The 23488-nt window shown below is 31.4% G+C and overlaps 6 protein-coding genes across 9 annotated transcripts; 3 read left to right on the top strand and 3 right to left on the bottom strand.

Moving 5' to 3' along the window:
* Nucleotides 1-1532: 1532 nt before the first annotated feature.
* On the bottom strand, nucleotides 1533-3345 carry LOC128395058 (RUS family member 1-like). Its single transcript, XM_053355444.1, has 4 exons — nucleotides 2986-3345; nucleotides 2690-2882; nucleotides 2254-2611; nucleotides 1533-2184 (listed from the first exon to the last, which is right to left on the bottom strand). Exons 1-4 carry the CDS (start codon nucleotides 3145-3147, stop codon nucleotides 1545-1547), a joined length of 1353 nt encoding a protein of 450 aa, XP_053211419.1. The 5' UTR covers nucleotides 3148-3345; the 3' UTR covers nucleotides 1533-1544.
* Nucleotides 3346-3774: 429 nt separating this feature from the next.
* LOC128395196 (transmembrane emp24 domain-containing protein 1-like) lies at nucleotides 3775-6207 on the top strand. Its single transcript, XM_053355600.1, has 4 exons — nucleotides 3775-4486; nucleotides 4555-5596; nucleotides 5656-5811; nucleotides 5880-6207. The coding sequence occupies exons 1-2, from the start codon at nucleotides 3935-3937 to the stop codon at nucleotides 4786-4788; spliced, it is 786 nt and encodes a 261-aa protein (XP_053211575.1). The 5' UTR covers nucleotides 3775-3934; the 3' UTR covers nucleotides 4789-5596; nucleotides 5656-5811; nucleotides 5880-6207.
* A 175-nt stretch (nucleotides 6208-6382) lies between these two features.
* LOC128395228 (uncharacterized) lies at nucleotides 6383-7306 on the top strand. Its single transcript, XM_053355635.1, has 3 exons — nucleotides 6383-6588; nucleotides 6690-6881; nucleotides 6959-7306. Exons 1-3 carry the CDS (start codon nucleotides 6525-6527, stop codon nucleotides 7198-7200), a joined length of 498 nt encoding a protein of 165 aa, XP_053211610.1. The 5' UTR covers nucleotides 6383-6524; the 3' UTR covers nucleotides 7201-7306.
* A 58-nt stretch (nucleotides 7307-7364) lies between these two features.
* LOC128395005 (OTU domain-containing protein 5-A-like) lies at nucleotides 7365-10671 on the bottom strand. Its single transcript, XM_053355393.1, has 2 exons — nucleotides 8531-10671; nucleotides 7365-8398 (listed from the first exon to the last, which is right to left on the bottom strand). Exons 1-2 carry the CDS (start codon nucleotides 10077-10079, stop codon nucleotides 8100-8102), a joined length of 1848 nt encoding a protein of 615 aa, XP_053211368.1. The 5' UTR covers nucleotides 10080-10671; the 3' UTR covers nucleotides 7365-8099.
* A 1821-nt stretch (nucleotides 10672-12492) lies between these two features.
* Nucleotides 12493-17447, bottom strand: LOC128394906 (cyclin-T1-like). Of its 3 annotated transcripts, none has more exons than XM_053355300.1 (9): nucleotides 17223-17447; nucleotides 16893-16974; nucleotides 16400-16528; nucleotides 16126-16249; nucleotides 15910-16046; nucleotides 15578-15775; nucleotides 15074-15412; nucleotides 14626-14982; nucleotides 12493-14520 (listed from the first exon to the last, which is right to left on the bottom strand). In XM_053355300.1, exons 1-9 carry the CDS (start codon nucleotides 17369-17371, stop codon nucleotides 12766-12768), a joined length of 3270 nt encoding a protein of 1089 aa, XP_053211275.1. In that variant the 5' UTR covers nucleotides 17372-17447; the 3' UTR covers nucleotides 12493-12765. The 3 variants fall into 3 exon arrangements, with proteins under 3 accessions (XP_053211275.1, XP_053211265.1, XP_053211258.1); XM_053355290.1 differs by having other exon boundaries at nucleotides 15074-15409; nucleotides 15910-16058; XM_053355283.1 differs by having other exon boundaries at nucleotides 15910-16058.
* Nucleotides 17448-17556: 109 nt separating this feature from the next.
* LOC128394969 (zinc finger X-linked protein ZXDB-like) lies at nucleotides 17557-23251 on the top strand. Of its 2 annotated transcripts, none has more exons than XM_053355352.1 (5): nucleotides 17557-17706; nucleotides 17897-18004; nucleotides 18442-19224; nucleotides 20462-21849; nucleotides 21963-23251. In XM_053355352.1, the coding sequence occupies exons 3-5, from the start codon at nucleotides 18764-18766 to the stop codon at nucleotides 22601-22603; spliced, it is 2490 nt and encodes an 829-aa protein (XP_053211327.1). In that variant the 5' UTR covers nucleotides 17557-17706; nucleotides 17897-18004; nucleotides 18442-18763; the 3' UTR covers nucleotides 22604-23251. The 2 variants fall into 2 exon arrangements, with proteins under 2 accessions (XP_053211327.1, XP_053211335.1); XM_053355360.1 differs by having other exon boundaries at nucleotides 18446-19224.
* The last annotated feature ends 237 nt before the right edge of the window (nucleotides 23252-23488 follow it).

Here is a 23488-nt window from a genome sequence, read left to right on the forward strand (position 1 = left end):
TATGGTCAATAACAAAAACTTATATGGACGGAAATACAATATCCAAAGTTGACCTTTCGTTTCCCGACTATTTGACCCTTCCCAGTGTTTCCCTTTGTTTAAACTTCCTGGACACACTGAATACCAGTGCCATCGTTTCCGTTTCCCCTTCGTTAGCTCACATATTTGAGGCCTCTCAGGTTTACGCTGAAGATCATGTAACCCGACACAATCATCTGATTGAGTTATATGAATTTCTTGGTAATCAAAGTTTGAAAGAGTTGAAAAACTTGATGAAAACCCAATTGGACTCCCTGTTGGAAGATATCACTCCCACTCAGTTGGAGCCCGATGATGGTTCAAGTGTGACCTGTGACCTGGTTCGATATCTTCATGAGCCTCATTTTTGTTACACAATCACTTGTACCAATGGCGAGACTGGAGAACCAGCTACATATCCTCGAAGTACAATATTCGAGCCTCGATATGGTGGCCGAATGTTGACCATTGGTTTAAATTGGTCGGTAGTTCAACCGATTAGCAGGTCAGCGTCTCTTTTATTCACCACTTCAGGTTCACGTGTTGGCGGATCTTATTATTCATCTTATTCGGTTGATCTTAGTTCAGCGCCGAGTACATTCATTGTAACCTATTCAATGATTCGTAACAATTTGGCCTCAGTTTCAACGGAAACAAAATGTACACCCGAAGGTCCACCAAGTGAGGGTAAGGGAGATCAAATCATTCGATTCAATTATTGTACCAATCAAAGGTCAAGGTCAACTTTGGGTACTTCGTTTTATGGAACAATTCAAAGGTTGGACGATTTAACACTCGAAGATCTGAAGCCGGGCTACAATCAATATTATCGCGAATTTTTAACACCAAATTTGACCCAACGGCAAATTGATCGATCCATTTTCCAAGATATCAGGTCAGCTTGTTCCGAACAAGTTACCTCGCCCAATTGTGTCACCGAGATTTACTCACCTTTTGGCGATAAATTTGCCGAAAAGGACAAAAACGACTTTACGATCGTCATCAATGTACCAACAGTTCCGTTCGAGAACAATGAATTTTTCCTCGAAGTCGCTTTACTAGACTATCTTATTTACATAAGCTCATCTCTTAGTTTCTGGTTTGGTATTTCGATTATATCGATTGTTAATCGAGCCTCATCATCGTTTATTAAGTATCTTGATTCAAGACGATCAAAGGTAAAATCAATCAACAGTTTAGCTGAACAACAATTAACTCGGAGGAAAAGACTTGCAATTAAACATAAAGTTCCCGATCGAGTTGGTCAATCTCGAGTTCTAAGCAAATTCAATTCATTGAATAAACATTTAGGTGACAGTTACAATTATCTAACTTATCATAAGCAAATTTCACCAGTACACATTAAATATTAAAAGAGTTGCAGTAATCAATCAATTATCCTCCAATAATTTAATAATTAAATATTTTTGAAGCAAATAACAATTGTAAATTAGAATAGTAAATTACTCTTAAAATAGTTAATTGTTTTTCTTTGTAATCACAAATTGTAATAATGTGTTAGTTGATTAATTGGATTTTTTGTCAGATATTCTTGAGTCTCTTGATTTTACTCTCCAACCATTTTCAAGGAAAATAAAATTACTCAGATTCCAACCTTTGTCCATGGCATTGGTCAGCATTTGGTCAAATTTGCTGTCAACTATTGATCTTGTTGATTTAACAATCGAATCTAATTTTAACTCTTCGTGATCATTAATTGTGATTCCAAGACTTTGAGCTTTCTTTTGATCAGTTAATGCAAATAAAATCAGATTCCCATGAAAATAAGCTTCCATTTTTGTCCTCACAGATTCTTGACCATCAAAGAAAGAAATTAAAACATTGTGTTGACCATTGACTGATAAAATGTAGTTATTGTTGTGGAGATTTTCATTTAAACGATCAAATTGTTCATCACTTAAATCGTGATCACTCAAAGGGAGACCAGATTCAATTCGATCTTGGAATTGATGAGTTGAAAAGAACCAAATATTTTCCAATTGGTTAATCTCATCGACAGAACCAATAGTTTCTTTAAAAATATATTTCTCAATGAACGATGTCCATCTTGAAGGATTAAAAATCTCCATTTTAACTGATCTAACAGCACGATAATTACAATAAATATGAGTAATAGTGAATATTACAAAAAGGATCCAAACTAATCTGTAAGAGATGACGAGAGAAAAAATCATGTTAGAAATGTGATTGGATGTCACTTGCTAATTAACCTACGAATCTGATTCTGCAACCAAAGGCACTAATATTAGGCTTGTTATTAAAGCGACTAAATTGACCAGCGTTTCTTGACTTGAGTCTTTTGCTGAAACATCGGCTAAATTGTTGTTACGAGCTTGGTGTTGGGTTAATGCCGCACGAGTTGCACCACCAATGGTTCCAACCAATGATTTGATCAAACCCGATGAACATTGGAGTAAAAGTAAATAATTTGGAAACATGGGACAAATCATATCTAAACCAATGGCGAAATCATTGCTTATATCAGCGTAGAGACGCCATTTTTTACAATCAACATCTAAATTCGAGCCCTTAAAGTAAGTGAATACGATCCGACCAATCATTCCAGTTCCATCTAGACAAGAGATTGAGAGAAAACAAGAATTAGTAAAATTACACCTAAAGATGATTAAGGATAGAAAAAGATTCCAACCTTTTAATAACCATGTTAACGTGGCACTCGTAACGGTTGCCGATTGATCACCAACACCAATTCCTTTGAGAACATTGTGAGTAGCCAAAGTTCCGGTGATACTTGAACCAAAAGCCTGTAAACTGTCCCAAATTTGGTAAGATAAATAGTCCGAACTAACAGAATCAGGATAACCTCTTGGCAGAAAAACTTCCTACAAAAAGAAGACAAAAAGTAAACAAAAGAAAAACACAGAAAGATATTAATAAGTAAAGGAGTATAAGGAATAAGTGGACAATTAAATGATTTTGACTTACCTTAAACATTTGATAGATGGAAAACCATGAAGAAAATTTAATTCTATCATCTTTATATTGATTATCTTCAACAATCATTGACCATTTAGGCCGATCCTTTGATTTACAGACTGACCGGACTATCCCTTTACCTGAATGTTTCTCTTCAAAAATAACATCCATTTTTCCAATTAAAATAGAATTTAATCACAATCAAACGAATATGGTATCACTAATCACTAAATTAAAGAACAACAACAACAAAATCAACATGAAACTAAACTACAATTAGAATACGAAAACATCTGATTAGTCACATAACCAGTTCTCTTTAAACCAAACAAAGTTAAAGGTAAACAAAGAGGGAAAAAGAGATTTAAACCTAGAAAATAGAATAGAAAAAAAAGAGAACAATTAACTAATCAACTTCTCCATAATATTAACCATCACTTACCTTAATTAAGACTGATTACTATTCCTTTTAAATCCTAATTGTTGAAGAAAACCATCACAAACGAAAGAATCATAATTCCAAGTGACACAACATTTTTTCATATTCTCAATTGATTGAATACACTTTTCTTCATCATAACTGTTAGACTTCAAACACTTCTGAATTAAACAAGCATATTCTTTACACGGATCTTTAGAATTAACCATATTAATCAACAACAAAAAAAACAAAAGAAAACCAATTAACAATTAAGATAAGAAAATTTTTTCTCTCAATTGTGTTAACCTTTTCTACTTCATCAGGGATAAGTGTGTCATTTAGCCTTTTCTCTTTCGGATTGTAAACATTGGATTTGTTTTCTCTTCTTCTCAAATTATCAGGATAATTTGATTCTCCATTTTAATTATTTTTCTTTATTTTTTCGTTAATTAATTTCTTTTACTTTCCTGCTAATTTGTATGTTCCAACTGATTGTTTATACCTGGTGATTTAAAGAGAAATCGTATTAGTCTCAAAATGATTTGGTTTTACATTTTTACTTGTTTATTGTATTTTTTGTCTTTGTTTACATTTTCGTGTTGGTCAATTACTCCTCCAACTGATATGCTTGGCAATTTACCTAATTATAATCCGGTTACCGGTGAAATGGAAGATTTAGATTTTCGAGTTGCCATTGAACCAGGAAAGGTTGAATGTTTTTATCAAGATGCAGCTAAAGATCATAATCTTGACATATCTTATCAGGTTATTGAGTTAAGTCCAAGATTCCAATGGATGTATTCACTTAATACTGTTGCTGATTTGGTGATTGATTTTTTTATGAAAGATCCACAAGGTAGATTGGTTTTTGAGGAAAGAGATAAACAGGAAGGTAATCACATTGAATTGGTACATAATCAGGGTGTTTATACACTTTGTTTTGATAATCGACGATCAGGATCAACTAAATTGGTCAATGTTGAGGTTTATCTTTATTCAAAGGATGATGATGATCGATGGGGATACATTGAGGGTATGATTACTTTCACCCCGGAGGGTCAAGCCATGGATACAATTGAATCTATTAAGGTTATTTAATCACTTTGATTCTTAATTGAACAACACATTAATTGATTAATTTTCTTTTCTCTTTTTAGACTTCAATTAACAAGGTTCGAGATGATCTAATCAAAATTGTCCACAGTCAAGATGAGAGAAGAGCAATTGAGCGTCGTGATCGGGTTCTAGTTGATAACAATTCTAAAACTATTAATCGATTTTCATTTGTCTCTACTTTACTAATGATCGTAGTTGGCCTTGGACAGATTATGGTTATAAGAAGTCTATTCGATGAGAAAAGTCATTTGCGAAAAATTTTCAAACACTTCTAAAGGATGGAAAATCAGTTAACAATTTAATTGAATCTCCATTGGAAAATCTAAACCAAAGTCTTATTTTTGTTTACCATCAGCAGCTAATCTTGAAATATTAATAAGATTTGCCCGATAATCAATCACAATGATGCTCAACAACCAGTCAAACAATCAACAATTTTACTACTACAATTTACTAAACTTTTCTTATGCATTTTAATTGAAAATTGTTGGACAGAGGAAAGAAAAGTTGAAACAATTAGTCAATGAAAAACTTGTCACATTCTCCCAGGGAAATTAACTAATCACAACAATAATTAGAATGATAATCAAAGGAGACCTTTGTTTATCTCTAATTGTGATCTCATTGTAAAATGATCAATTGTAACAATTATCATATAAACACCAACGGTGCCAATAAAGTGCAAATTAATTTGCATTTGTTGATAAAACGACAAACAATTAAATTGATCTTCAATGATTAATTGTTACCTTTTTTACCCAATCCCTAATTAACAATCAATTAACTTTTGATCAACTTGGTGAGCATATGAATATATGGTTAAGGAAATTATCTTGATAACAATTTGTTAAAATCTAGATAATTAAATCAAATCTGATTCCAATTTAATGTAACATCATTTAATCAACAACTTTTAATGGATTTTGATTGTTACTAGAAATCAACTTTAATTTCATATTGTCAACATTTTCATTTAATAATTAGTGACAATTAATTTCCATGCAATCAGCTAATTTAAAAGTAAATTCAATCAATTGATTAACTTAAAGATTAACGAAAACAAAAAAATGTTTCTTTCATTGGGTAAGTCAATCAGTTAATTGTTATCGATTGATTTATATTAATTTAGTTTCTTTTTCCAGCTTTATTAACTGTAATCATTGAGCAAATTGTTTGCCAATCAACTGAATTAGTTGCAATTAATTCTGATGGTAATTCAACAAATGTATCAACCGATCAACAAGACAAAATTATGTCTCTACTTAATGTCAACAATTTACTTCATCTAGGAAATCAATGTAAGTTAATTTTGTTTTTTACGCTAATTGTTGTTGATTGTTGTGTTAATTGTTTCGATAATTTCTAGATGGACCGCTAATTGTATCAGGAATCGGTTTATTGTTTTCGTTAATTTCAATAATTATGGTTAATCAAGTCAAGAATCAAATTCGTAAACTACTAAAAGTATCACAATCGGAAAAACTTGAATTGAAACAATTAAGAAATGGTCACTTATCAACAATTTCCGAAGCTGGTTATGATTTAGATGAATTTGATGATCAAGTTTAATTGTTGATCAATCCAATCATCACAATTAGAAATCATCTTTTAATAAATTAACAACAAAATTGTAAATAATTCAAATTCATTTCTAAAAAATGTTAAATAAAATATCAACGCAATTATAACGTTAATTGGACAATTAATCATTTATTTAACTTTTGAAGATCCTGTTGACTATTAGACTCTGATTGTAATTAATTTTCCTATCCTTTTTTGGTTGTTTTGATAAGTAATCAATTAATTGTTATATAAGGTTAACAATTAAAACTAGGAATCAAATGAGTAAAAAAAAAGTGAATTCAAAAAAATGATTACCAGTCAACGAGTTAATTATTAATCAATTGATTAACTCAACTGAACGCCTACCGATGGATAATTAACTTAATCACTCTGTTAATTTTTCAGTGAATAATGTGAAAATCTAATTGCAATTAATTTAATTGCTACAATGAAAAAATCATTCCAACAATTAATCTTATTGCTTACTCTTCATCTCGTTTCAATCATCAAAGGTAAGAGACAATTGATCAATAAATCAGTCAACATATTCCCACTAATTACAACAATTAAAAAAGTTTCAATCTAATTTTTAATCATTTAAATCAATTCTCAGGACAAACAATTAATCAAAATGCCACATCAAGTGATAGTTCATCATTTGCAAACAGTTCAACCTTTCCAACGGATCAGATTAACGATTCAACTGATTTACCTGATAAAACAAATTGGATTAAATTGTTTCAATTGTTAACATCACAATTAACATATGATTTAATTGTTTATATTTGTCTAAAGATCAACAATGGTAAGCCAATCAAAAGAAAAGAAAACTAATCAACCAGTCTAAAGATTCATATTGATTGTCGATCGTTTTAATTACAGGATTTGTTACATTACCTTTAGCAATCGGATTTACTGGATTAACGATCGGATTAATTGCTTTAATTGTTGCTTTTCATGCTAATTGGAAAGTAGCTAAATATGAATTTAAATCAGCTGAAAGACGACGAAGAGAACGAGAGATTGAAGAAGTTCATTTAAAGATCTACGAACAAGTAATTTACGGAGATCGATACGAACTTAATTGTTCTGGACGATCAATTGATAAACTAATTCGCAATTAAATTAATCCAAATTCTACAGGATAGATTAATGATTATCTTCACCATTGAATCAATACAATCATTTCTTTCGTAATTTGCTAAAAATAGAAGTCAAAACAAAACAAAATTCATTGTTTACCTTTTCCTCTCTTGATTCTCGTTAATTGTAATCATAATTGCGATAATTGTTAGTTATTAATTTTCTGCTTTATTTACACAAAAAAGAGATATATTTTTTTCCTTCTTGTAATATTATTATTATTTATATAATATATTTATAATCAAAAAGATGAAGCACAAAATAACTTCGTGTACCGTTTGTTGTTTGCTGTTGTATTGATTGTTGAGATGATGATGATAATTGTTTTTCTGATGACAGTGTGATGATGATGATTATGATGATGATGATAAATATCTGTTAGTTGTTTTCCTCATCATTTATCCCTTTGATCTTTTTTAGTCTTCTTCAAACTGTAATTTCCTTCATTAGATTTGTTTACTGTAATTCACACCAGAAATTTAGTAGATTAGTTAGATGTTTACAGTTATTTTCTGCTCCCTTTATCCCTCTCTTTTTGATTTCCTTTTCTTTCTCTCTCCCTACCTCTCTCTCTCCCTTTCTCTGTCTCTTTCTCCTTGTAATATTATCATGTATTCCAAAGGTATTATCAAAGATTCTAATGATTATTATATAATAATAATGTAAATTATTCAGATTATAATTATTGTTGAGAATGGGAGAAGAAAAAAAAATTATTTCTTTCACGCTTCTCGTCCGGTACTTGTTTGTGTGTCACTAATTTGCTGGTTAGTTGAGTTGATTTTATAAATCGGCAAAAAAATCAGATGATATTAAATTGTTTCCTTTTCTCCTTCTGAATAACATTTACAGTCTCAATTGTCACCACCAATCATATGAATCAAGCGATACTTGAAGATGGTTGATCCAGAGATGAGGTATTATTATTATTATTACTGCTACTGGTTGATGCAGTGGTTGAGGTTGTGGTAGAATTGTTTTCCTTATCCTTTGAAAATTTGATTCCACTGCTTCCAGCGATTCCACTAATTGTACTTGAAGTTGAACAATTACCGTTATTTGTATTGTTACTCAGGTTATTTACATTCCTTTTCAATGAGTCTAAATATTCTTGCTGTGATTGAGCCAATACTCGGGCAATGATATCCTGTTCTTCAGTTGTATCCCAATCAGAAATTCCTATAAATCATCAGAGAGAAAGAGAATTAGAAAGAGAGAGAGAGAGAACATGGAGAAATGGAGAAAAAGATAAAGAAAAAAAAAGAATATTGATTAATGATTGAAGAATTTTAGAAGATGGAATTTACTAACCAAATAATTGAGGAGGAAATTGATTGACAAAAGACGCAGTTTCCACAAGACCAAAGTCTTTAGGTGTACGAGAATCGTTGTTATTAAGTCCACTTGAACTCGCTTTTGGACTTGACCGTGAAGGACTTGATGAGATCTGTTGTTGATTACTTGTTGCGGTTGCGGTTGCGGTTAATTTTGATTTCTTCTTCATTGCTCTTTTCTCATTTTCCCTTAGCCATTCAACATAAGATTCACGTGCAACTTGCTCTTCAATTGCTTCATTGGTCGCCTCCCAATCGGTTGCTCTCAATTTATCTTCTAACATTGCTTTCTCCAATTCATGTTCTTCAGAAATTCGTATAGCATTATCGACCAAATTTTTATCCGCTATCCCAGGTTTGTATGCAGGTAAACCAAGGCCAACACCAACGGTTGGTTTAAAGGGATTAACAACCGAATTGTAGTGGATATTTTGATGGTAACTCAAACGGATTGGATCATTTTCTGTCTGATGACAACCTTGAAATATGTTGATTGGAGTTGTATTGTAATGGTAAACCTCAATGGGCCTGTTGTACATCTCAGACAAAGCTTGAATCTCTACATGATTACCGTGGGCATGATCCATTGATTTACGTTGTATGTAGGCCTTAAAATCTTCCGTAATATATTGTGAAAAGTAATCAACATTCTTTGCCATATAATCCATACACAATTTTCGTACCGCTGTGTGCATATCTTGATCACCATAGACCTGATCAGCTACTGCTCGAAATAAACAGGCACCATCTTCACCCATTTTCTTTATGATGAAACCTTTTTTCCTCATCTTTTTCTCAAATCTTCTTTCCATCTCTTCTAATTGTTCAGCTGTCCAATTAGCTGCTTTATCATATTCATCACCTGAATTGTAGCCTTGAACTGATGGATCAGATTCAACATCAATAGGTTCAGAAAGGGAAGATTGTTGAACAGGTCCATTAACTGAATCTACAACGGAACCAGAAAGGTCAACAGAAGGACCAACGGAACTTGATGAATTACCTCTAACACCATTCATATTTTCAGAAGAATCACCGGAACAGTCTCGTTTAACTCCATTTTTGATACTTGTTTTAGGACTTTTAAGAGGTGCCGTTGATGAACAGCAAACAGATTTATTATTACGACAACAAGAATAACCAACACCACATCCATATCTGGTCATATCTCGTCCTCTTCTTTTAGAACCATGAGCTGGATGAGAAGAATGGGCAACTCCTATCAATGGAGATGAATGAGAACTTGCTGAACTCTGGGGAGATAAATGAACATCACCAACGTCTGAAGGTGTTCGTAGATTACCATCTGAAACAGATTCTACTTGATTTCCGGAGGAACCAGGTGATCCTGGAAATCTATCATTGGAACGAGACCATCTTGGTGGGGAAGAGTGATGATGTAAACCAGGAGCTATATGAGGATGGCCCATATTACCAGGTAAATGATCCTTTTCCAGATTGGCTTCACCATTATTACCAGTTTTACAATCACCTCGTCTCTCCTTTTTACTTGAAAGAATAGTCATTTCTAGAAAAAGTAAATGAGACAATAATGATTGAATATAATTCCAAGTGAGAGAGAGAGAGAGAGAGAGAGAAAGAGAAAGAACAACTAAATTAAATCGTCTTCCAAGCAAATATCCTTGGTATTATTTTTCTCTTCAAGTTTGAGGCTTAAAAGACAAACAAACACACAGTCAAATTAATCCAAACAGAACAAAACAAAAAAGAGTTTGAATAGAACAATTTTCAACAATGTCCAACAGCAAATTGGGATAAAACACTGAAGATGATGAAGGAAAAGATTAATTATTTATATATAAAACAAAACACCAAGAGAAAAGTGATTACTTTTTTTTCTGCAAATCACCAAAAAAAAAGCAATGTATGAGTAGTAGAGTTACTTGATTCGAGGCCAAGCTCTAAAAAATTATTACACAATTTATACTTTTGGTTGTATTTTGTACAAGATGATCTACTCCCAATTAGCAGAATTGTTAATAAACAAGGGTATTAACAAGAAAGGATATTGAAAGGACAATTTAAAGATTAAAATTAATCCTTAAAAAGTAGAGGGTGAGGAGATTGTGACTTGTGTGAAATTAAACACAAGAAAAAAAAATAAACATCAAAACCAAAAGATAGAAAAAAATTAGAAAGAAAACCTAAAGAAAATCTAATCCACTAGATGGCGACACTTTCGAAAAAGCTTATTAATCAAATTTTGAAAAGTTCGTGAAAATAAACAAAATGAACGAACCTTTTCATTGGAATCGACGATATTCAAAGATGATGTGATTTTATTATGCTATTAATTATCTTGAATTGTGTTTTGATTTGAAGAGATGGAAGGAGAGGGATCAGGAAATTGTGGTAAATAATATTGTTGATGTTTTGATATTTTCTCAGTGTCCGAGTACATGAGGAAGTAACTGATATTATTTTGAACACATTTCGAAATGTCCAGTAATTAGAAATATTTTATCTATCATAGGGGTGAATTTTTAATTCTGATTAGTTTTAAATCAATAGTGGTTAGTTCATTTATTCAATGGTATCAATTAAAGTCTTGTAGGAGGACAATTGGTTTTATAAAAGTCAATCAGAGGGAATAACATTTGAAACAATCAAAATTGTTTTTTTTCAATCAGTTTGTAGATTTCTATTTAATTTGGTGGCTTGATGACCTTCAGTTATGATAGTTAAGGAGGGTTTTCGTGCTTTTTGTTGAAATTTATCGAAAATACGTAAAAAAATATGCGAGGATTCAATTTAGAGAACTTACTTGTTGCATTAATAGTTGAGAATACATGTATTATTATTTATTGGAGATTAACTCAATTAGTCTATGAAGATAATTGATAAATATCTCTGTCATTTAGAAATCAGGAGCTGTGGCTAATGAAGTTTCTTCCGCATTCTCGATTCACTTATATCGATGGCTCTGAATGAACAGGTAAGAAAAATGAGAGTTTTGAAGAATCAAAATTTATTCGGATGATGTTTATCCAAATTTCATAAAGAAATTGAAAATATCAGAATAATCAAAAGACACTGATAAACGAATTGCCAATCGGTTCAATCTCAGCGAAATATGATAATATTATTATTCTATTTTATTCTAATAGAACAGCAGAGAATCAGAGTTTAAAGTCCAAGGTTAACCAAGAACTCGGAATCGTATATCGACATGGAAGAGTATAATGAAAAGAACTCTGGTAAATGGATTGGTTAACGAAAAATTAATCAACCGTTTGATTAAGAGAAATTTAAACACAATGAAAGTTAATTACTGTAATCGAAAAGATAATCACCGATATTCTTGTACGAATCGAATATCGGAATCGTCAGTTCTGAACGGAACGGAACGTGAACGAAAAATTGACCTCAGACCACAGACGAAACGTCGATAGCATATTATTATCATTTCTTTTTCCTTTTGTGTCGTTTATAATGAATCCAAATTCGGTCTGACCTTGAACAAACTGATAATAATTCGAGCTTCGAATTAACTTTAATTTAACTTACCAGATGATTAACTAATCCAAACCAATAACAATAGTAAAAATTTTCTATCAAAAAGTTAAGTTTAATTGGATCAGAAAAGGAAGAAAAAACCTAACCTATTAATTAGAATTGTAATTGTTTCTCTATTCTTAATCATCATTAGTGTAATTACAAATAGAGATTATCATCAATTAGGTCATTTGGTGTTTTCTAAAATCCATTGTAATTTTCTGACCGATTTTATATTAATTGAATATAAATTTTTGTCTAATTGTTGAATTTTAATTTTATTTTCACAATGATTTAAATTCCTCAATGAAAATATTACAAAAAAGAGTAAAAAATTTACACGAAGAGAGAGAAAGAGAGAAAATTAGAATCAACTAATTAAATTATTTACAAATAGAGAAGAGAGTGAGAGAGTCCAAGTAGTTTCTATTACGATAATCAATATTTTTTGTTCATTTATTATCATTTAATAGATTACTCAATATTAATTAATTAAATATACATTGTATTCATTAGCAAGTTTCTTTTTTTGAAAATGTAGATTTAGGGATTTCTCTATTGTTGTTGTTGTTGATGATGGTGTGTGTGTGTGTATGTGTTGTGTTGTGTTATTTTTTTGCTGGTTTTTTAATGTTGGTTGATGTTGATATTTTTTTTTGATTTTTGGTATTTTCTTTGATGAAGTTTAATTCCCAGTTAATCAATGAATTTTTCTTTCTTTAATTTAATTTCACGATCTAGAAATGAAGATGATGATGTAGACTCGTTAGGACTTGTTTTCCTTTTACGGGTTGAAGATGATGGCATATTTAAATTATCATTTCTGGTCATGGTGTTATTACTTGAATTTCCACCTCCACCATTACCTCCGAGTCTATCTTTTGGTATCACAATCCTTAAACTAGAAGGTGTCTCACTATTTAAATCACTTTCACTTCCACTGTAATTTATTTTTTGTTTGGAAATTTTTAGTTTAATTGGTGATGGTCTTTCTATTTCTTCCTCACTTTTATCCTCTTTAGGCACTGTTAAAGTTAATTTAAAGTCTTTATCACGATGATTAACTTCTTCATGATCATTACGATGACGATCTCGATCTCGATCTCGCTCCTTATCCTTATGCTTATGTTTACTCTTGTGTTTTTCTTTATGATGTTTTTTATGCCCATGACTGTGATGATGATGTTTAGATGAGCTACTTTGATGATGACGATGATGTCGATGGTGATGTTTATCTTTTGATTTTAATTTATCATCCAGATCATCTTCAACCTCTTCGCCTGTTTGATCTTGATCAAATTCGTTAACTGAGTCTAAAAGCTTTTCACCAGGTCCTTCAAATTCACCTTTAATAATACCTATATCTTTATCTTCATTTATACTCATCTCGGATTGTTGATCAAAAGGATTAACTTGTTGTTGTTGTTGTTGGTGATGTAACTGGGATTGTATTTGCGGTAATTGTGGCGGATGAGGGATTAATTGTTGAAATTGAAGTTGTTGTTGTTGTTGTTGTTGTTGTTGTTGTGTTTGGTATGGATGAAAATAATGTGGTGGTTGTGGTTGTGGTTGTGTTTGTAAATGAGGAATTTGTTGCAATTGTTGTTGGTGTAACTGTTGATGTTGCAACATTTGGTGTTGATGAATGTCTAATTGTTGTTGTTGGTGGTGGTGTAACATTTGTTGTTGAGGTTCTTGAGATCGATCTTGTTTCATAGGTCTATCAAATCGTTCTTGGTTTGCTTGAGGTATTAATCGAGGCATTCGAGGAATTTCATTTGAATTAGCTGCAAAATCTTTAAAATTATCTGTAATAGGGGTATTGATAATAGGCTGATGAGGTGGTGGTTGGAGATGTTGAAGTGGTGGCAATTGCGAGTAAATCCTATCAAAAGGATCATTTCTATCTTGTTTAATAGTTTTATCAACACGTTCTGGTTTATCGTGACGATTATCATGATGATCTGGGCCTTCAATCCTTTCCCTTCTTTCTCTATAGTCATGATGATCTACTTTATTTACTCGTTCATGATGACCAATTCTTTCTCTCTCGGGACGATCCAGCCTTTCGACCTTTTCCAATTTTGTATTCCTATCCAAAGATGGTCTATCCTTTGATTTATTATTAATGAGTTCAGTTTGTGGTTGGGGTAAAATTTTTTCTTTCTCTCGTTTATCCTTATAAGCAGAAAAAGTTGTATGACCAGATTGAGAACTATGGCCGGCAGCATTGGAGCTTTTTTGTAAATTTGTTGGATAATCGACTCTTTTTCTTGTATCAGCTGGTGAGGGTGACCTCTTTTCTTTCTTCACATTGGCATTTGATTGATTAACATTTAAATTCATTGATACATCACCAAGAAATTTGGCTTGAGAAGAGTGATTATTTGATACTGATGCTACTGGTTTAGGTCGATTAACTTCATTTTTTATTGGAGATATTTTATCCTCCTATAAGATAAAAAGAGATCAATAGAAATAAGCGAAAAACGTTAAATAAATATTTAAATTTGCAACAAGTGAACGAGAGAAATAAAAACCAAAAGCTAAACAAACCTTAAATGCTGGTCTAGGTCTAGTTTCATTAGTAAAACTGGAATTTCCTTGGAAATGAGGATTATAGTTGATTGAATTATTAGCTACGTTTTGACCAGAGGAACTGTGAGAATTAGGTTGAGGTTTATTAGGAAAAGGTGGAAGAATCTCCTTTTTGTTTTTTCTTGTAACCGGTGAAGGCGACCTTTTATCAAATTCACTAGAGCTAATGGACGGAATTGAAGACGACATCTCACTGCTTTGTCTTGATGTGGATAACTGACCAGAATGAGACGACGATGATGATAATGATGGCGGATGAGGTAAAGGTGGTTTAGATTTAGTATCACTTTTCAATAGTGAAAGCTTTTTCTCATCCTGTAAAAGAGCAGATAAATAATAAATTAGGTTAAACAATGATCATCATCGTTATCAAAGATTTGGTTAAAGTTTAATTATTATTATTTACCTTAATTGACTGAGAACGTTGTCTACTATCTGTGGTTGTATTATGAGCATTCAAATTTGATGAATTGTGTACATTAGTTAATTGACCAGATACTTGAGATAAGTGCGTCGTGGAATGCGTTCTAACTGTTTCATCTTTGAATTTTTTAGTTGGTGAAGGTGGAGATTGCTTCTTGGTCATACTGGGCACTGGAATTGTTGGTGTGGAGGTTGATGTTGATGTAGATGGTTCATCTGCTTTAGATGTTGATGGTTGATTATAACCAGATGAGGACGATGATGATGATGGTAATTGTTTTGATTTCGTTTCATTTTTAACAGATGAACCTTTTCTATCCTTCTAAGATGGTGATGGATAAGAAAATAAAAGAGAAAAGAAAGCAAAACAAAAAATTATAAACATATAGATAATAAGACAAGAGTTGAATGACATTTTATGAGCAATTCATGCATTCACAAAGATTTACAATTGGATTAGAGTGAAAAATATAAAGGTAAATTTTACCTTTGGAGTTGAATGTGCATTCGCGTCGTTAGTTGAATTCCCTTGTTTTTTGGCACTGGCGAGAATTTTACTTTTTAAACGAGATGGACATTTATCCAAAATTGCTAAAAATTCTGATGTTAATTCTTCTAAAATTTCAGAAGTAACCGAATTATCAACATAATAAAACCAGTCTTTTCCTTCTGATGACTGCGGCAACTGTTGAAAAAGAGTAAAATAAAATGAGAAGATTAAATTAGAAATTTTCTGTTCCTCGAATGGCCAAAGTGACTCGAATGGTTTGGTTTAAGTTTCGTTTTTGACACCAATGACGGATTATTAAGTTAACCTACCTCCCAATTTGACCATTTGCATGCTAAATGTATACATACACAGGCCACTAATGTCGGGCGATATTGTAGGCACATTGTCGTCAAATGTAGACTGTTGGTTGCCATGAAATATGATGTTTGAGCGAGGTCTTTGTGCGCTGCAAATACATCTGAGCATTAGAAGATATTGATATACAATCTTACTAAATCAATTTTCACAATAAAATTACAAGTTACCTTTAACTAGCTGGCAACATTTAATTATAAAGGTATGAGGATGCTCTATGCCTATGTCAAAACCAAGTGTTTGCAGCATGATATTTTCATTGACCACCAACTCTTGAGCTTGTTCTAGGTAATACTGATGGTTTTTGGTTGAAGAAGAAAAAATGAAACCATAAATTAGAAATGGTAAACAAATGGGAGAAAGGAAACAATATCACTAGGATGTGTGTGTGAGAGAGACAGAGAGATGTTTTCATATATACAAAAATTGTATCGATGAACTCACATCACTCTTTGGGTCTAATGGTGGTTGGTTAGGATTTAGAAGAGTATGAGCAACTTTGATAACATATTCTAATTTTCGAGGTTGTTCTTCCACTTTGGCAGCAAGGAATAAAGCACAAGCTGCTATTGCCTGGAGAAAAAAAGAGAAAAGAAAAAAATATGAGTTAGATCAAGCCAATTCAATTATTTGCTGGCTTAAGCCTCAAATGTGTGTATGTTTGTGTTTATGTAGTGTGTGTCTTTTAGCTGGTGCAAGAATGTGTATGTTGAATATAGCTGTTTGGAAAGTAGAAATAGAGAGAGAGAGAGAGAGAAAAAAAAAAGAAAGAGAAAAAGAAAGAGAAAGATAGAAAACTATCATCTGCTTGGTATTTTTCCAACAGCATCTCTCTATATCCACTTCCATTTTTACCGACAAATATCACAATCATTGTTGATTTAATCCGCTATTTAGATGGTCAAAGATGATCACTACACTTAGAGTAAATACTCACATTTCGGTGGAATCTCTGAAAAGAGTGGAAAATGTAAAACCGATGCATGTACACGATAGCAGTATTTATACACAATTGGTCCCTATAGAAAAATGGATGAACCAGAAAGAAAAAAAAATGGAAGAAAAATATATGAGAACATTTTCGTTTTACAAACACACAAATCTATCAATAAGAAGATAATTTTGAGAATGTAATTAAATGCACGATTACATCTCATAGGTTAACAGGTAATGTAACACAATTAAAATAAACATTGAAAAAAATTAAATTCACAATTAATCATATCACAATTTAATGTGTGTTACCAAAAACGGTTGAAACACTTACACTTTGAGAAGTCTTCCCATGTCTTGGATTAAATTGGCTGCTTGTTGTCGGTAAGACATTTCTTTGTCATAATCGATTCCACATTTTCTCGATGGAGTATTAATTAAAGATTCTTTACTAAAATACCAGCGGGATTGATTATTGCTCATAATGATTTAATTTTTTTAATTAAATCAACAACACACAAAAAACCATCAACTTGAATTCACCAAAATCACCAACAAAAATGAAAGACAAAAAATGTGGCTCCATCTGTCGGTCAACAGAAAAAGAGAAAAAATTTCGAGCGGGAAACTCATTGGGATGAAAATTCCATCTGATTGAAGAAAAAAAAATGAAGGTTAACCAGATGAACAATTAACTATTTATTTACGAAGTGTTTTTATTTTTATTTTTATTTTTTTATAATTTAATTACTCTTGGAATGGACAATTAACTGACCTTGGAAAATGAAGAGAATAATAAATCACCGGATAGATTAAAGGTAAGAATAAATTGACCGATTAGAAAACTAATCTTGTTTTTATTTTCTTTTTTTCTTTTCTGTTATTAACATTGACCTTTTATTTTCTTTCTGTTTTAATTGTGATTGGAATCATTTTATGTTATTTTTTTTCTTCTCTGCTAATTTTAATTAATTCTTTCGTTTAATTGTTACATAATGGATTCTCTAGATGTTTTCTTTCGTTTGGGTTATATGGTTTAATTGTCACAAAATTTACATGTCGCTTTAGTTTGGATTTGTCCTTGGATCAGTTTTCCTTTTTGGAACAAAAAAAAAGGTAATTGTCCAAGTGAATCGTGTTGATTGTTAATCAGTTGATTATTTTGGATTAGCTGAGATTTAATATCTTGGTGTTGATTTAATGATTACTATTATTTTCTTGTCACGATTATCAACCAAATCAACCCAAAGAGATGGAAGCACTTGTGCCTGTTGCTATTATCATTTTCTCTCTCTCCTTTCTATGTTTTTATTATATGAAGAGAGAGAAAAAATTCTTTTTTGAAAGAGAAAAAGAGAGAACAAGTTCAATCAAGTTATCTCGAATAATCTTCTCTCATTTTCTCCCGTTTGTGGTTTTGAGAGAGAAGAGAAAAAAATTAACCAGGATTTTTCTTCTCTCTGTAAATGAAGTTACATTTTTCTCTGTGATTCTCTTTGTTTTGGTGCCTCTTTAATTTTATTCTCTTTTAACAATTTTTTCTTTTTTTCCAGATAGAAAAAAAAAGAATATTTTAACTGGTTATTTTCTCCATGCAATCGTTGATCATATGAAACAAAAAGTACACATGTATAATCTCCTATGAATCTGCCACCTTTAAAGGAGAGATAATCCCTCTGGAGATCAACATCATTCACCATAACCATAAAAGTCTATCATCATCGTAATCAACACTAATTGTAACCACTAGCCTATTCCACCATAAGATTAAGGCAATTTTGGCAAAAAAAGAGGAACAAACAAACTTCGGATTAAACATATTCTTAACCTGTTGACTGTTCTTGTGTGTATTGTGATAAATAAGCTCCCCTGACCATGGATACTTTTCGTGAAGGGCTTAATACACCTCCAATGACGATAACATTTCATGATTATTTTGATGATTCACTTGATGGTCATCAGTTTGACATGTTACAAGCAACACCAACGACCATTACAAACATAGATACAAATGGACTAATCGTCGATCCCGGTGGACATAACAATATAAACAATCATCTAAATTATGGTAACATAAATAATATTCATCTATTATCAACCTCTTCCTCTCTAACACCAACAACATCATCAACAGCAGCAGCAACAACAACAACAACACTACCAGGTGATGAAAATCATTCTTCCAGTTTAACATCAAATTTAGATTGTTTAACTAGCCGATATAATTTACATCAAATTGATTCTTCCACTGGTCTAAATGGATCTAATTCATTGAACAATCATAATCTTCTCGGTCAACAATCAACTGATTTCCTTATTGACCAAGAAAATTCAGGGTTAGTATCATAATAATAATTAAAATCAATCATTGATTAACATGATTAATTTTAATTGGTTAAGATTAAGACACACAGATAGAGAGAGAGAGCACAAAAAAGCTGACGAAAAGATAGTTAAAGATGAAACGATTGAGATATAAAAGAAACAATCAATTTTTGAGTTAATCATAATTTTGTTATCGTCTCATACTAATCATATTATTATAATCATCGACATTATCGTTAATTGTAAACATACACACTCACACCAATAGAGGAAGAGAAAGAGAGTAGAAACTTAATTTAGCTTCGAATTTTTTTTTTCTGTTTCTCATCTTCGCAGTAAATTGTTATTTTTAGAACTATTTTTTTTTCTTTTGGAAGACATATGCATTTTCTCATTTAATCATCATCTTAATCCTCCCCACTCCCTCTACTACTTGTATTAATACTCATTACATGGCACAGTTTCACCTAATTAATCCTTATTTTGAAAGAAGAAAACAAAATTGGGACTAACCCAATATCGAACCTTCAATGGTTGATGATGTTATTCAAACGTAATGTTTTTCTTGTCGATGATGAAAAGCAATTTTGTCAAATGTTAAAACAATCTTCATTGACTCACTTGAAACAATTGACCATAAATTGTCAAATTGTTAATCAAGTAACAAGTGATGAAGATGATGCTGTTAATTATTTGAGAAAGAAAAAGAAAATCCATTCCTAAGACAAATATTTAGATTCAGTTGAAAATTAGTTGTTACAATTATCTATCCCCAGGAAAATCATGTAAAGTAATAAGAAGAGAGTAACTAATTATATCTAAGATATTTTCGTATCTAAATATATTCTATGATGATGTTAATCTAAGGAAGAAAAAGATGATGATGATAGAGAAGGAAGGAGAAGAAGAAAAATAGAAAATAATATGTAACAATTATTTAGATCATTGAGAGAGAGAGAGAGTTAGGGGCGAGGTTGAATCAATTTTCTTCTCTCAGATAATTTTGATTATTCTAATTTCTTCCATGTAAGAAATTAGACTGAAAATCGACGATTAATCAATCTACTAATCAAAATTATTCTCATTCTTTCGACAACAAAATCACAGAATAATAAATAGAAACAATTGAAGGTCAACGATGAAAATCCGATCAATTTGCTAAGAAATAATTTATATATCATATGATAACAATTTATGAGAATTTATTTGATAACTAATTTCAATTTCTTTTTTTATTTCTTCTTTCAGGTATGTTCACCATAGTATCACCGAGGATCAGATTACTATGCACGTTCATCCAGGAAACTCACCAATGCCTCGAAATCCATCTCATGCCATGTTAACAATAGAGACACGTAATGAGAATACAAAAAGAAAAGAGTACAAAGTATTTCGTTGTGAATTCAATGGTTGCCGACGAACCTATTCCACCGCGGGTAACCTTAAAACCCACCATAAAACTCACACAGGTGAATTAACCTTCGTCTGTAATCAGGAGAGTTGTGGTAAAGCATTTTTAACATCATACAGTTTACGAATTCACACTCGAGTTCATACAAAGGAGAAACCCTTTGAATGTGAAATCAATGGATGTGAGAAAGCGTTTAATACACTTTACCGTTTAAAAGCACATAAACGTTTACACACTGGTAATACTTTTAATTGTTCGAGTGATGGTTGTGGCAAATTTTTCACCACTCTAAGTGATTTAAGGAAACACTGGAGGACCCATACGGGAGAAAGACCTTACAAATGTAATCAACAGGGTTGTGGTAAATCATTTTCCGCTTCTCATCACCTTAAAACCCATATTCGTACACACACCGGCGAGAAACCCTATTCATGTGATCAAGATGGATGCCGAAAATCATTCACAACCCAATATAGTTTAAAAAGTCATCTTACTCGTCATCAATTAAAAAAGTCAAACCATGGTAATCATAAGAGTAACAATCTCAATGACAACAACAACAACAATAATAATAATAGTTTAAAACGTAAACATGAATCAGCATCATCAATGGTTAATCACCTTAATCAACAAACGGCTACTGTATTATCATCATCATTATCTTCATCATCACCTTTATCATCAACTACAAATCCTGCCTCTTGTTCACCTTTATCATGTTCATCTAATTCATCTAATATTCAGTGTATTAGATCATCAACAATTAATAATAATAATATTGACAATTTAACGTCTTCCTCATCATCTTTACCTGTTGTCAATATGTCCGGTGTTGGATTAACTTCTCAATCAAATAGTCATTTATTAACTAATCATGGAGTCATCGTGAATACTAAACTACTGAATAATGTTAATAATAATGATAATAATAACGATAGCACAATTAATAACAATAATAATCATACAATAATCAATAGTGACAATGACAATTGCACAAATTGTAATAGCAATAATAATGGATTGTCCATAGCCAATGTTAATACCTTGAATGTTTCGGTTGAAGATCAAACAACATCAACGATTCTCAATGGTACTGATTGTAATACCTCCGGTTTAATTGATAATGTACCAATGGATGGACTTAATTCTGTTGATGTTCAAATGTTTGCCTCTCATTCAATAAACGCAATTCAATTAATACCTCAAACCACAGATAATTCAACAGGTAAACAACAATTTTACAAAATTTCATCATTCTTTCATATTGATAATAATCGTCTAATCCTCTCCTTTTTTTCAATCGTTTATTTGATTGTCTGATAATCGTTTTGTTAACAGGTTACACATTTTTACCAATTACAACGGAGACTCCGACAAATCAATATTTACCTGTGGAAATGTCAACAATAATAAATATCTCACCTGCACAAAATTATGTTACATCAACGGCAACATCAACAAATCATGATGTAAACGCTAATAATACAAATATTATCAATAATGATCATCATAATGTTCATACGGACAACAGGGTAAACAATAACAATGACAATTGTCATATTGATGGTGATCCATTTGGCTTAAATTCAACAAAAGAGATTAAGTTTTCAAAGGATGAAAATTTCACTCCGATTCATGGCTGTTGTGATCCACAAAATATCATCTTCGGCGCGGCCGCTCAGGCCGATATTTGTAAATGTGATCCAAATCTGTGTCGCAAAAATGGAACCTGTTGTCCTGGTTGTCCTGGTGAAGAAACAAATATTTGTGAAACTCATTCAAATACCAACAATTTACTTACAATTACTGAATCAGAAGCCGCAATTACAATTCCAAATGAAACAATTTCATCATCATCATCATGTTCATCCTTAACTTCATCATCAACAACAACAACAAAATCATCTGATCCCACTAGCGGTTCAAATTTACTAATTAATTATCCATCTGAAAGTCTAGAGCATTCATGTTGTGCTTAGTAATCCAATTAATCTAATCAAGTTAATGATCTAATCAACAGTTACATATATTATTATTATAATATGTTGATAGGAAAAAGATACACACTTAATTTAATTTTGTTTTCCTTGATTGTTTTGTTTTGTGTTTTTTTTTCAAATTTTATTTCAAATTGTAATCATCAAAATTGAAACTCGAATGGTTTATTGTTAAGTTTATCTCATAACAAATTAGCAATTAACTTTTTAATCTGTTAAAATCTATTTGATAATATGGAGAAAATGATTTTTTTTTCTATTTTTGTTTTGCTTTTCGTGCGATTTTTGTTCAGGTCACTTTCTCATCTTGTAAACAATCAATCGTCTTCATCGTCGTTGTAACTTTTTTTCAATCGACTGTCAAAATCTGGTCCAATGCAATCATCGCTTAATCATGTGCACTTTAATCACAATTAACTACAATCATCAATGTCCAGCTTTGTTCAGCTACGCTCAAAAACCTTGCCTTACAATTTACGATTAATCAACTAATTGGTTAATCAATTATGTTACATATACAAATATATAATTATGGATATAAAAAACAAATTCAACCCAATTTAAATTGTTGAAGACAAAAAACAAAGAAATAATTAAACTAATCGATTAGTAATATAATACAAAATCTAATTATCAAATCAATTGACAATTAACTTTGATTTCCTTTGATAACCTTACCTTGGATTTCAATTTAATTTGCCCAATGATTTTAATGGTTAATTGAAATGATTTTGTTTATCAAAATTAATTTAATCATCATCATCATCTCACCCAATCAATTTTGTTTGATCATTTTAATTTCACTTGTCATCATTATCATTGTTAGTTTATTAGTAGTAATAGTTGTAGTTAATTGTAATTACAATT

This window comes from Panonychus citri, unplaced genomic scaffold, assembly GCF_014898815.1.
Source record: "Panonychus citri isolate SS breed McGregor unplaced genomic scaffold, ASM1489881v1 Contig00023, whole genome shotgun sequence".
NCBI lineage: Eukaryota > Metazoa > Arthropoda > Arachnida > Trombidiformes > Tetranychidae > Panonychus > Panonychus citri.

What these genes read in the sequence shown, in the direction of transcription:
- LOC128394906 (XM_053355283.1), bottom strand. Translation starts at nt 17,371, where the DNA reads ATGAGCAATAATCAATCCCGCTGGTATTTTAGTAAAGAATCTTTAATT. An exon ending in GCAAATGGTCAAATTGGGAG is followed by an intron (nt 15,776 to 15,909) that starts GTAGGTTAACTT and finishes CTTTTTCAACAG; the next exon opens with TTGCCGCAGTCATCAGAAGG. An exon ending in ATGCACATTCAACTCCAAAG is followed by an intron (nt 15,413 to 15,577) that starts GTAAAATTTACC and finishes TCACCATCTTAG; the next exon opens with AAGGATAGAAAAGGTTCATC.
- LOC128395005 (XM_053355393.1), bottom strand. Translation starts at nt 10,079, where the DNA reads ATGACTATTCTTTCAAGTAAAAAGGAGAGACGAGGTGATTGTAAAACT. An exon ending in ATTTCCTCCTCAATTATTTG is followed by an intron (nt 8,399 to 8,530) that starts GTTAGTAAATTC and finishes GATGATTTATAG; the next exon opens with GAATTTCTGATTGGGATACA.
- LOC128394969 (XM_053355352.1), top strand. Translation starts at nt 18,764, where the DNA reads ATGGATACTTTTCGTGAAGGGCTTAATACACCTCCAATGACGATAACA. An exon ending in ATTGACCAAGAAAATTCAGG is followed by an intron (nt 19,225 to 20,461) that starts GTTAGTATCATA and finishes TTCTTCTTTCAG; the next exon opens with GTATGTTCACCATAGTATCA. An exon ending in AACCACAGATAATTCAACAG is followed by an intron (nt 21,850 to 21,962) that starts GTAAACAACAAT and finishes TTTTGTTAACAG; the next exon opens with GTTACACATTTTTACCAATT.
- LOC128395058 (XM_053355444.1), bottom strand. Translation starts at nt 3,147, where the DNA reads ATGGATGTTATTTTTGAAGAGAAACATTCAGGTAAAGGGATAGTCCGG. An exon ending in CCATCTATCAAATGTTTAAG is followed by an intron (nt 2,883 to 2,985) that starts GTAAGTCAAAAT and finishes TTCTTTTTGTAG; the next exon opens with GAAGTTTTTCTGCCAAGAGG. An exon ending in TTGGTTGCAGAATCAGATTC is followed by an intron (nt 2,185 to 2,253) that starts GTAGGTTAATTA and finishes CATCTCTTACAG; the next exon opens with ATTAGTTTGGATCCTTTTTG.
- LOC128395196 (XM_053355600.1), top strand. Translation starts at nt 3,935, where the DNA reads ATGATTTGGTTTTACATTTTTACTTGTTTATTGTATTTTTTGTCTTTG. An exon ending in ATACAATTGAATCTATTAAG is followed by an intron (nt 4,487 to 4,554) that starts GTTATTTAATCA and finishes TTCTCTTTTTAG; the next exon opens with ACTTCAATTAACAAGGTTCG.
- LOC128395228 (XM_053355635.1), top strand. Translation starts at nt 6,525, where the DNA reads ATGAAAAAATCATTCCAACAATTAATCTTATTGCTTACTCTTCATCTC. An exon ending in TCTCGTTTCAATCATCAAAG is followed by an intron (nt 6,589 to 6,689) that starts GTAAGAGACAAT and finishes ATCAATTCTCAG; the next exon opens with GACAAACAATTAATCAAAAT. An exon ending in TTGTCTAAAGATCAACAATG is followed by an intron (nt 6,882 to 6,958) that starts GTAAGCCAATCA and finishes TTTTAATTACAG; the next exon opens with GATTTGTTACATTACCTTTA.